Source organism: Ascidiella aspersa, chromosome 1 (assembly GCF_963924565.1).
Source record: "Ascidiella aspersa chromosome 1, kaAscAspe10.2, whole genome shotgun sequence".
Lineage (NCBI taxonomy): Eukaryota > Metazoa > Chordata > Ascidiacea > Phlebobranchia > Ascidiidae > Ascidiella > Ascidiella aspersa.
Window position 1 is genome coordinate 36,239,961 of NC_139447.1, and position 12,455 is coordinate 36,252,415.

General features: G+C 35.8%; 1 protein-coding gene across 1 annotated transcript in view; it reads right to left on the reverse strand.

The window, feature by feature from the left end:
- LOC146170296 (E3 ubiquitin-protein ligase UBR4-like) overlaps nt 1–12,455 on the reverse strand; it is a 107,308-nt gene that overhangs the window by 91,615 nt on the left and 3,238 nt on the right. The window contains exons 8-20 of the mRNA XM_083388159.1: nt 12,032–12,105; nt 10,963–11,111; nt 10,016–10,130; nt 9,838–9,931; nt 8,970–9,062; nt 7,975–8,119; nt 6,906–6,978; nt 6,027–6,198; nt 3,631–3,785; nt 2,697–2,789; nt 2,236–2,343; nt 1,588–1,713; nt 499–750 (exon numbers count right to left, since the gene is read on the reverse strand). Coding sequence (XP_083244285.1) covers nt 499–750; nt 1,588–1,713; nt 2,236–2,343; nt 2,697–2,789; nt 3,631–3,785; nt 6,027–6,198; nt 6,906–6,978; nt 7,975–8,119; nt 8,970–9,062; nt 9,838–9,931; nt 10,016–10,130; nt 10,963–11,111; nt 12,032–12,105 — 1,649 coding nt within the window. The remainder of the gene's footprint in view (nt 1–498; nt 751–1,587; nt 1,714–2,235; nt 2,344–2,696; nt 2,790–3,630; nt 3,786–6,026; nt 6,199–6,905; nt 6,979–7,974; nt 8,120–8,969; nt 9,063–9,837; nt 9,932–10,015; nt 10,131–10,962; nt 11,112–12,031; nt 12,106–12,455) is intronic.

Sequence of the window (12,455 nt, forward strand, 5' to 3'; positions counted from 1 at the left end):
TTAAATATCTTCAAACAAGGTTTTTTTAACCATTTTTACTTACTAAACTTTAGGTTGAAGATAGTCAAAATATTTCTCGTCTGCTTTCACACAATTCGTTAAACTAACATACAAAATCAGTTTTGGGAAAAGTGCGGATTCAGGTTTATGTTTGAGGGCAGCCACAAAAATGTTAGGAGATTTCGTCACACAAACACGTCATAACCTGACGTCATGAAACAAGTAACCCTGAGAAAACCACTCGTCCGGTAAAACTTGTGTGCATATGTATAGATTAAATTAGGTTTGTATAGATTTAAGTATATATTTACCGAACGCAATGCATTTTCTAAATATATATATATAATATCCTTTTGTAAATCATTACTCGTGTTTCAAACTTTACCAGTGGAGACTATACCCCCACAAATATTGAATTAAAGTGTAGTGCTACTCATGCACCCACGCATTAACACACACAATCACTGTAGCGTATTTACAACACACACCAACACAAACCTTCTTGGGCGCGGGTGCTTTCGCCTCGCGGTTGGCTCGCGATATCTGAATGGGGAAGATAAGGGAGGCGATGTCCTTGCTCTGTTGCTGCTTATCCTTGTCCACAGGCTTGGGTTCCTCCTTCTGAGCTGCCACGTCGCTGAAGCGCAGAGAAAGCTTGAGCTTATCGAATCGCTGGCTTGTCGTGTCTAAGTCCGGTCGCTCGGCGTCGCGAGTCAGAACGCCGCATACAGCCTGGAAGTTCCAGCGCACCTGGGACAATAGGTAAAGTCTGTGTTAGTCTTGTAATCCGTTTGGGTGGATCTGGGTGGGTCTGGTAAGTGTGGGTAAGTGTGGGTCGGTCTGGGTTAGTCATGGTTAGTCTGGCAGTAAAGGGTTTATACTACGGAGGTGACACAAAACAGCAACAAATTATGGTGTTTTATAGAGAGCAAAGGAAAGGCAGAGGGGCGACTCGGGATGTGTATTGCAGAGTGGAAGTCTGAATTTGCTTTTGTGGTGAGCTCGGGCTTAGTATACTTAAAAAAAAACTTGCTAGATTAGGGATCGCATTTTCACTTAGTATTCTAAACTCTCAAATTAAACGCACCTCGGAAACGGCAATGGCGTGGTTTATGTCTCATACTTTACTTTATTCAGACACCGACACCCCTGTATTTTAGCTCTCAAATATCGCGATCTGATCGAATATCAAATGACGCCATTATTAATGTCAAACAAGCAAAATAGATTAAATTGAAAAACCAAGGTATTTTTAATAGTTTTGGGTTAGTCTGGGTTCTTCTGGGTAACTGTGGGTTAGTCTGATTTAGTCTGGGATCTTCTTGGTTAATGTGGGTTAGTGTGGGTTAATGTGGGTAAGTCGGGGCCGGTCAGGGTTAGTATTATTGTCAATAAAGCAAAATAGTTGCAATTGAAATACCAAGGTATTTTGCAGGTCTTGGGTAATCGGTAAGTCTGGGTTAATCTGGGTCGGTCTGGGCCAGTATCAGTGGAATTGAAATACTAAGGTATTTTTACAGGTCTTCTGCCAAAATTGGATTTAGTTTCACTCGAATTGTTAGCCGATACTAAACATTCGTTACAAACCTGTTGTAGCAGTTGCTCGGGTGGGCTCGAGTATTCGTGCAGCAGATAATCGAGAAGAACGAGTAGCCGTGACGTCGACACCGGTAGAGTTGACCTTTCACCTAGTGACATCAGACCTTCTGCGACCTTGAGACCGAGCAAAAATAGTTTAGAAATGTTTTTTAAGCCACAGCGGCCTTTTTCACTTTTTTCTAAGCAATCGTTTAGTCGTTTGCGCAAAATAACTTTATTAAAAAAAAATATCTAAAAAAGTGTGGTCTATAAATTTAGGAACAGGTGTAAACCAGTTTGTACTGTGAAATTAATTTTAACAGGTTAATTTAGCACAATGATCCCCAACCCGGGTAACGCCAGTCTAACAATTGCGTTCATGGAACTTTGCTTAAGTAAACCAATCGTGTTGATGTCGCAATAGGTTTGAAAACACCTAAAATTGCATCGCCATTTTTTTATTGTAATTCGAAAACAAAACAGTACAAATACCTTAGTAAAAATAATTAAAAACGCTTTTAATTGCTTTTTATTGACACTTTCCAAACACAAGAATTTAGCTGCATATATAATAAATAAGATAATCCAAGGACCTTGGAAAAACATAGGGTTATTCAAATAATTTTTAGTATAAAAATCAATTCAAGACTTCTTCACCTTGAGAAGAAAATTCTCTTTCCCAGTCTCGGTAAGTGTGTGAAAAAGAAGGATTGCCAGTTGGAAGTAATGGACTCCGACCAGCTTGTCAGACTCGCCCACCGATTTCTGCGCACAATAAATACGTCAAATATTGAAATAAACTGATAAATAAATAGCTTCTTCCTTAAGTCACCTTTTTTTGTATAGTTTTGAAAAAATCTACAGTTTTGAACTATTTACAAATTCTGATATAGAGTTAGCTCCACCAGGCAACAATCAATGGATAGAAATCGCTCTTCTGGTGTAAACCAAGTATAAACCGATGTTTCGGCAGCAGATACCACCTGACCTCATCAGGGTTAGTAATTGTCATCTGATATCCGCTGCCGAAACGTCGTATTATACTTAAATCTCGCAAAAAAAACAAGAAAAAATCTACTATGCGAAAATAGTTGTAGTTTATCGTCTTGTGAACTTACAGAGTAGTAATCCACCAAGGAATGTAGAAACGCGACCACTGTTTGGCAATCAGCGTTGTCCCGTTTGCTTTCCTGTTGTGCTTGTATCAGGTACTGAAATATAAACACATGACACCCCATCCAAAGCTAATGTATTTGTTTTTAAGGTTTTTTTTTTTTCAGGCAAGTTAGCTTTTTTTTTCACGATGTTGAAATCAAACGTTAAAGAAGGATTTTGTGGTGTTTTGTTAATTTTAAACATACAACGAAATATAAAAAAATTTAACGCTTTTAAGGGTAACGAATTTTTTGAAGATAATAAAATGTATAAGTAACATTTTTGCCTTGAATCACACGACTAGGTAAGCTTATTTAATAAAAACAGATAATATATATCTATATAATTCGGCGTATTAAATAATGGTTCCTTAATACGTAAACGATTTTTTTTTTAATTACTCTCTTTTCTTAAAATTTTACACTGATTATGGCATGAGGTATTGCCGAAACGTTTGTAATCAAGCAAATGTCAATTTTGTCGAATATATTTATTTTTTTGATAATTACTGTTTCTCATAAAACAGTCTTACGATTTATTACAGGCACATGTATGATCAATATTCAGTGTTGTAAACAAGTCATTTCAAAATGACTTAAGTCCCAGTCAAGTCATTTGTAAAATAACTTTAAACTTTAAGTCATGTCCTTGTAATAAAAATAAAGTGTTAAACTACTAGAATTTTTAAGTACGATTATGAACAGTAACTGAACTTAAAAAAACACAACATATAGCAAGCAATATGTTTTATGTGCAAAAATTTTGATAAATAAGTTATTTTATACAAAAATACTTCACTTCAACCCAAATGAATTAAGCCAAGTCAAGTCATTCAGTGCCTTAAGTGCACTCAAGTTAAGCCATTGACTTAAGTCATTACCATACCGTGTATATTACCTGCGCGAATATTGATCCGGCCAAGGGAGGCATGAACAGCTGGTGTTGCTCGTCCAGATACCGACCCAGCAGCTTCCTGCAAATTTCCTGGCGTCGCTCGAACGGAAAAGTTTCTGGCCACAAGAGCTTGTGGGCCAAGTCCATTATCATCAAGCCTGGGAAACGCAAAGGTTTACAAAGTAAATATACGGACAATCAGGTAAACCTCACGGTGTTGTATTGACTTCTGACTCTTTTAAATTGATTTTGACTTAATTTAAATATTTTCGGCAAAATGGCTTGACTCGATCTCAAGTGTTTTACTGGAAACCATTCTTGTTAAAATGGAAAATTATCTCAATTTTGGGCGTGAAACTTTGCTTTCTATTGGTTACGTTTTAAGCGTTTTCTAGGTAGTTCAACTGTTATTTTTATCCAAGACTTGACTGGGAATTGACTTGCAGTAGCGAAGATTTGTAGGGGCCTACTGATGATGGGTAACTTATGCCTTGATCTAATCTAGGACTTGACTTTAATTGTTTCCTTTTGACAACATTTTATTCTGAACGACCATTCAAAAAGCTCACTTCAGTTTTTGTGCAGTTTGTCAAAGATTTTTTAAACGACTTTCGAACGTTCAATTTAAAAGGTTTTTAGGATGAAAAAATCTGTTTTTGTGCGAATAGCGTTGAAATAAACGATTCTGGTTTCACGTGGCCAGTAATTAAGATAGAAATAGAAACAAAACTTGAAAACTCGCAGAAAAGTCACTTGAATTATATGTTTTAAACCCAATTGAAATCCAAACAGTATTTTTTACTTTAAATTGACAGTGCATGTGATAGGCAAATAATACTATTCAATTGAAAATTGAACTAACAACAAAACTTTAAAACTAAAAGTCCTGCCCGAAGCCATAATATTCAATAAAACCGACTTTTCGCTGTTTGCAAACGTTTTCGATGACAGGAGCTATTTCCGAAAAGTTTGTAAACAGATCAATTTGTCAATTTTGTTTACAGTTTAAAACGAATTGATTTCCGGTTTTCAGGTTCTGTTTTTAGTTCGACTTTCAATGGAATAGTATTATTTGTCTATTACGTCATAAACGGCACTTTTAAATAAAAATACTGATTCGATTTAAATTTGTTTCAAAACATATAATTCAAACGCAATCACAGATATTTGACGCAAATGGAAATGACCGAAAACAAAAAGTGAAATTATCGTAACAAGATATTTGGAAAATATGCCACTGTCGGTATATGTTGTTGTTGGTAAACATTTTAGCGCTAATTAGGAAATAAGGAATTATAGTCTTCCTTACAAGTTAAAATTGGGGCAATTTAATTTGAGAATGGAATAGTCAATTTTAATTGACAAACATCTCGCTTGCAGCTCTAATTATTGTAAAAAACAACTCAGTGGAGTTGATTGTGATGGCCAGAATTACATCACGTCATTTTTCGCGAAAAATCAATATTGCTACACGCAAAACAAATCGATTTTCAAGCATGATGCCTTCGTTCGAATAGCCATGTATTCTACTTGAGACTTTACTTGATCGCTACGATACCAACAATTTTTGTCCAATTTTGGGAATGAACTGGATTGCACAAATCACAACAATTCACCAGCACAGGAAATCCAGCTAGGCTTTGATCGCTACGATACCAACAATTTTTGTCCAATTTTGGGAATGAACTGGATTGCACAAATCACAACAATTCACCAGCACAGGAAATCCAGCTAGGCTTAAATACAATTAGTCAAAATGTTCAATAACCTGATTTCCCCGATAGTAAAATATCACAAAATGCCGGTATTGCTGCAGTTGCAAATAAAAATTTGTTTGATTGTAACCCGCCTTAACTTGTTTATGGGGAATGTTTTAGTTTAGTATCTACTGATTGTGTTTATTGGATGCTTGCTGATTTTTTACGTTAGATGGTTAACTTGATAAGTGGAATATATAAAAGGGTGCATCTTTATGGAATCTCGAACCATTGGCCTTAACTTGAATAGATATTAGACTTCATTCCAGGCTCCATTAAAACACACCACCATTTTTGCAGCCCTAATTTAATAAAAATGTCAATTCCTAATAAACTGCTTAAATTGGAATGTTTTTTTCTCGGCCACGATTACAACATAACCATTTTCTTGAACCCGAAATTAGGCGACACACTTCTCGCAAAACGCCTTTGTTTAAACACAATTTTGTCAAAAATATTAAATTTACTGGAAAACTCACTTTTCGGAACAACGCCTTTACTCAGTAATATATTGTCAAAAAAGTATTTCAATTGCTGTCAAAATCACTTTCGCTGGAATGGAGATGCAAAACACTTCTCATAAAACGCCATTGCTCAAAAAAATATTGTTAAAAAAAATATTAAAATTTCTGGCAAACTCACTTTCGCTTGAATGGACCTTATTGTCACCATCCACCCGCTCGATAAGTTGCGAGAGGATTGCCAAGCTTTCGTCGTCCAGGTTTTTGGCGATGAAGTTTCTCACTTCTTCCACCTTAGACTTGAGCAGATCGTCGGTTACGTGCTTTACCGCCAGACAGAACTGGATCATCAGCTGGAAATATGTACGAGTGTGATTTTCGCGTCTTTTTTAGCAAAATAAATTGCAATTTTAGGAACTAATTAACTAACTAGACGAAATACACGAAATACGCCCTGGCTTATTTTTTTAGGTTATTTTTATGTCTTTCCACTTATTTTCTATGTTACCTAAACTGAATAAAAAAACACTACTGGATAAAAAATGCTTGGAATCTACTGAATAAAAAATTCTTCGGGTCCCGATTTTGTACCGACGGAGTAAAGTTACGAATGTAATACGCGCGATATTTTATGGGGGTAAACAAAATATAAGAAGCCGTAAATTTTTTTTTTGCCATGTTCGTATAGGTTTACCACTACAGATTAATTTGTTTGCCGTGACGTGTATAGAAGTGTTCGAAAAAACAAGGACATCGTACTGTAAAAGAGTGATTTTAAGGAAACGTGTTGGGCAAAAAGTCTAAGGCCTTTTGATAGAGTTGCTACACAAGCGAAAAATGTGTTTTTAATTTTCCAGGCAGTAAAATAACTAAGCATTGCAGTTCATAAGGGTAAAAAAACGCGCGCATCAATACAGTAAAAGTACACGTCAAAAATATTTTTTTAACTGGTATAGCCTCAGCTTTAATAGCAGTAAAACTTCTTAATAAAAAAAAGCGCTCGGCCGAAATTATTTACTTCTGTGGCGTTTATTTTTATTTTAAAAGCTGAAATACCAACCGGTCCGAATTTGGTCAGCTCTGGGAAAAACGCAGCAGCATCAATCGCAACTTGTTCGCCAGAAGTCGATTTCCTTAAAAGAGAGGGTTGATACGTTTAACAGCGTCGAGAATAAAGCTAAATAGTTTTATGTTGATCACAGAATACACGTTGTATATCCGAGCGTATCAGTTGCTGAACACGGGCTATTGACTGCCTTCAATAGAGCCTTATGTACCAACAGGATACAGCAGGCAATGGTACTGCTGTCGTAAATCGATTTTCTCCTCTCTGAGCCTTTGTAAGTCTGTTGATAGCGCGACGGGCCCGGTATGACAGAGGTCGTGAGTTCAAACCTCACCGCAGCCTAGTTTTTTTTTTAGTCTGGCCTTGCTTGCACTATAATCGTGATAATGCTGACTGATTTCTGTAAGTCTTTCCGAAAGCATTCGGTGTAGTTTTCTTAAATAGTGCTGTGGTCCCCGGCCAGGGCAACTTCTTACGGGTTAATATTAGTTACCAATGTATAAATTGTGCAGACCTTTTAAGTATAGCATTGTATGTAATATGCAATCTAAACGGAGACTTTCACTATTTGCCATAATATTGTTTTAAAATAACCCATGCATACAACTAATTAACCACAGTTGAAGTTTACGGGCACATATATCATAATTCATAAAAATAGTGCCCTTTATAGCTGTCTTTGGCTAACGATAAATAAAGCTATCGGTCATTGCTAATTCTTAGCCTACGCTGAGATTCGAACTCAAGACCTCGATCATTCACGTATCACAAAATACCAAATAAATATTAATTTAGCTTGATAAAGAATTGCAAAGCCAAAAAGGTCGAGCAGATCGACATCATCTTGATCTAGACGTTTCGATACGAGCTTGAATCTTATTCCGTTAATGTAACTGAGAAGTAATTCAAGCATCGCTTATAATCGAACGTCCTAATCAAGATGATGTCGATCTACTCGACCTTTTTGACTCTGCAATTCGTTATCAAGCTATATTACAGATCCGTGCATAGCGTACCCCAATAATAATTTGTATTAAAATAACTTAAAAACCGTGTTTCATACTCGGCCAGGGGAGTGCCGTCGATTGTGGGTAGCTCGGAATTGGGGACAATGGCCGACTGATAACTGCTTGATGATTTAACCGGTGGTGGTGAATCTTCGGGCGAAAGAGCGGCGTTCAGCCATTCGCCGATCAGCGGGCCGTCGTCTGAAGAAAAAAGATGCAAAATCTAGGAAATGTGAATTCGTATACATCACTGGAAACTCATATACAAGTAGTGCCTGTATGACTGCAACTTTAAACACCTGTTGCTCGAATCTGTGTTAACGATGTTCAATGCTTCAAATTTAAGATTTTGTAGTTTGTACAAATGTTACCGGTATGGCTAGCTGCAACTCTAACAATGTGAACCCCCTGTTCAAAACTGTGTTATTATATAAATTAGACAGGCTTGATGTAGAATTAAAATTTACGCTAGCCGTTCGAAGAGTTTTTAACAATCATCACTCGCTCGAACGAAATTACACGCACCAAAAATTTTGGCATGCTGTCTACGATTTTCCGTCATAAACCAATTGTTTTTCACCAAATATTTAACCTAAAAAAGGTCAAGGGGAAAAAAATGAAACGGTTGCAAAATAGACAAAAATATTGCTTTAAAACATTCATTTATGTGTTGACTAAACAAACTGGTTTTGTAAATTTGCCCTTTCAAACAGAACGCACAAACGCAAATAAGGAAAAACCCTAACAAAATAACAAAACAACTGTTGATTACAGCTTTATATATAAATTTCAAAGGGACATATTAAAAAAGCAATCAGTTAAACACATTAACAAACCAGTGACCAGTGACCAGTGACCCGTAACCTATGACTTGTGACCAATGAACCATGACCCAGTTTTTCTATTAATCTCAGCATAAAATAAAACTCTGTGTTTTTGTCTTTAGTCAAACTTCTACTTGTTTGAAACACATTACCACGAATAACTTGTGTTTTAGCAGAACGTAGGCATGGAAGAGCAATATGCGAGAAATAAGACACTGTTTTCTTACCATCTGAATCATCTGAGTCCTCTTCATGTTCGTCCAACGAGGAATCTTCGTCTTTGTCCTTTTCAACAACGATAGCAACTTCCTTGGCTGTATCTGTTTTTGTGATAGTTTTCATTTTTCTACGGCTGCTTATAGACAGGACTAGGAATATCCTATGTTTGACATCAGGATACCGAACCCGACAGTTTGGACAGAAATTATCGTCATTACTCCACCAACGAGCAAAATAGATAAAATTGAAACGATTCAAGGTATTTTTTTCTTAGCATTACGCCAAATTTACTTTGACCTAAAGAAGTTTAGTTACCTCCAGCTGTTAATCTACTTTTTTTTTTAATTTACTGTTTAAGCTAGAATCGCTACATTGGATCGCAAATCATTGCTGAAATTCCAGTATTAATTTAGTATCGGATCGGCACCGATATCGCCCTAGTATCGGACGAGCACCGATACTACAACTACGCATCGGACACCGTCACCGATATTATAAGGTGTCGATCTCATAATAAAAAAAAAGTATCAAAAATTTTTAGTCACGGATCAAAACACAGGTACAAATCCAAAAATATTGCATTGCAATAGGTTAACTGGTTGTATGTCTAGCACGCCCTATGAAATGAAAACTATAGCAGAGAATAAGCGATTTCAAACGATACGTCATAGTTTTAGACTATTTTTAAGCGTGAAAATAGGTTTGGGGATATTAACATAAGTATAGAGGGAATAAAAATCAATATTACTATCATTTCTAAATAAAAAGTCCCAGTTAAAAAAGGACAGTAAAATATATTATAAACGGTTTCTTGGCCGTCGGCATAAAAACTAATATAAGATAATAGATAAAATACTAAACTGGTGTTTTGGTCACCTGTAGATTTAGGAGCGGGCTCTTCGGTTGTTGTAGGGTGAACTTCGTTAAAGAAAACTGCCGCGGATTTTAGCGTCAACTGCACGATCGGGTACTGCGAAATGTACACACTCGATTTGATTTGAGCTTTTACAAACGGTTTTTTATCTATACTCTTCCAAGACCAATTAATACGCACCTGTTTCGCAAGAAAGCCGAACTCTTGCGTTGGTGTCAAGTTGTTCATGTGGATCTCAATTGCATCTTTCATTGTGCTCACAGTCAGTTGGGCCAAAGCCATGAACAGCAACGCACTACGAGATAAACGTGTCATATTTATATGTACTCATGGAACCCGAGTTTGGGGTGCTTAAGATGCCAAAAGTTCAGCCACCCTAAAACGACAAATCTTCATGCAAATACCTAATATTTCTGTTAATGCGTACGATTTGAGGAACTATTTCCATATACATTCCGACTTTTGGTCAAATTATTTGTATATTTACATAAAAGGCAGCTTAACTGTTTCTCTACTCTGCATTTATCTTTTCAGTGTTTTTCAGTATGACGTCATATTGAGCACAACATTTTGAGCACCCCTGTCAAACATAAAATCGGCGTCTACTGTATGCAGTAATCTGGGTTTTTTAACATTCACTAAAAGTAGGCAGTGTTGTGTTTTATGTGACCGAACTGTTCTCTCATATTTAAGAAAAGATCCCTTAAAACTTTCACTTTTTTTAGAAATTAGCAGTTAGGTATTAATTTACATAGTTTCAGTCCATCCACTGAGCTTAAAATTGGTGGTTAAAGATCCAAAAGAAAACTGTTGCTCGGAATTGGCATCCTGTCTTTATATGCTCCTATTCCAATAGCAATAAGCAATATTTAAAGTTTTAATATCTGAATTCTTTTTAGATGTCTTGTTTGAAAAGTTTAGTGAACCTGTATCATGTCATTTCAGGCAAAACTGGTATAACATGCATTTTTCTAGCAACCTATATAGATTTATAGAACTAACGTGGGCGTACATATAACTAAAGTAAATTGGTTTAGTATAATAAGTTGTGGGAGTTCCCACCTTTTTTTATTTTATATAAAGTCTAAACAAGTCAGATCTTTTTTAATGTTTTAAACGTCGTTTACCTTGCCGTCTTTTCCTTGACGTTCTTGTGCATTGACTGCAGGCCGTGGTACAAGTGCGAAAGAGCAGTGAAACGTAATTTCTTGCACGCGTCCTGGCCAGAATGCGGGGAATGGCTGAGACGGGTCTCCGAGTTCCGACAAAGATTTAACTAAAAATAACGTTACTTGCTTACCATTCAAAAAAATACGGGATTTCAAAAAAGTACGAGATTTCAAAAAGTACAAGATTTCAAAACACTAAGGTATTTAAAAAAACTTAGATATTTAAAAAACTACGATATGGCAAAAAGCTACGAGATTCAAAAAAAACTGCTAGATTTAAAAAAACTACGAGATTTCTGAAAGCTACGTGATTTTAAAAAGCTACTAGATTTAAATAACTACTATATTAAAAAAAATATATATAATTTCAAAAAAGTACAAGATTTCAAAGAACTTCGAGATTTTAAACAATTTTGAGATTTCAAAAAACTTCGAGATTTAAAAAAATTACGAGATTTCAAAAAACACGAAGTTTAAAAAGCTATGAGATTTCAAAAAGCTACGAGATAAAACTTGTTGGGGGTTACACTAGTAGCCATCGCACACTAAACGAATGATCAATGATGCGAGCAAGTTTTGGATCACAGTTGTTATTTAATGCTATGGTACTGTAGATTTCCTTGAATAACCCCTTGTTTTGCCAGAGGTCGTGAGTTCGAACCTCACTGTAGGCTAGTTGTTTTTCTAACCTGTCTTGCATTATTGATCGACTAATTCGGTAGGTCGTTCGATGGCTTTCGGTGTACTAATGAGAAGTAAGCCGTTATCGTTGGTCAAAAAGCGATTTTAGAACGGCTAAAACACAGTTGTTGTATGATTTCACAATTGTTGCACAGTTGTTGCACATTTGCTGTACACTTATGTGAGTATATTTTCATATTTTGGTGTATTTTTTTCATTATTTGGAGTAGTTTTGTATTTTCGGTGCTGTACTTGCTTTGCCAACCGCTATGGCAGATGTTATTGTTACAATATTTGGCCCTAAATGTAAATTAAAGATTGCTTTAACAAACAGAAATATTCTCACGGAGCATTTTACGATGTCGGTTGCAGCATCAAGTGTGATTTTAAGTGAAGCGGAATCCTCATATTGCTGGGCACCTATAAAAACAAATTTAATGAAAAGTGTATAGCAAATATATATTTTTCTGACTGTTGTTCAGTTATTATTAAAAGTGTTCTTACAATAACATTTTTATGAGTTATAATTTTCAAACAAAAAACAAGAAAGTTAAAGACCCAAAGATACAAAGACTGTGATGATTTTTTACAAAAAAACAACGAAGGAAAATAGAAGTAGAAATAAGTTAATCAAAAATGTCTAGATTGTCATTGATGATATCATGCCTGGTTGCAACCATTTATATATCAATAAGTAAGTTGAAGTTAAAGTTAAAGTAACCAATGCTCTTAAGCTTCAGACAAATTTTAAAAAATCACAGAAGTAGGAC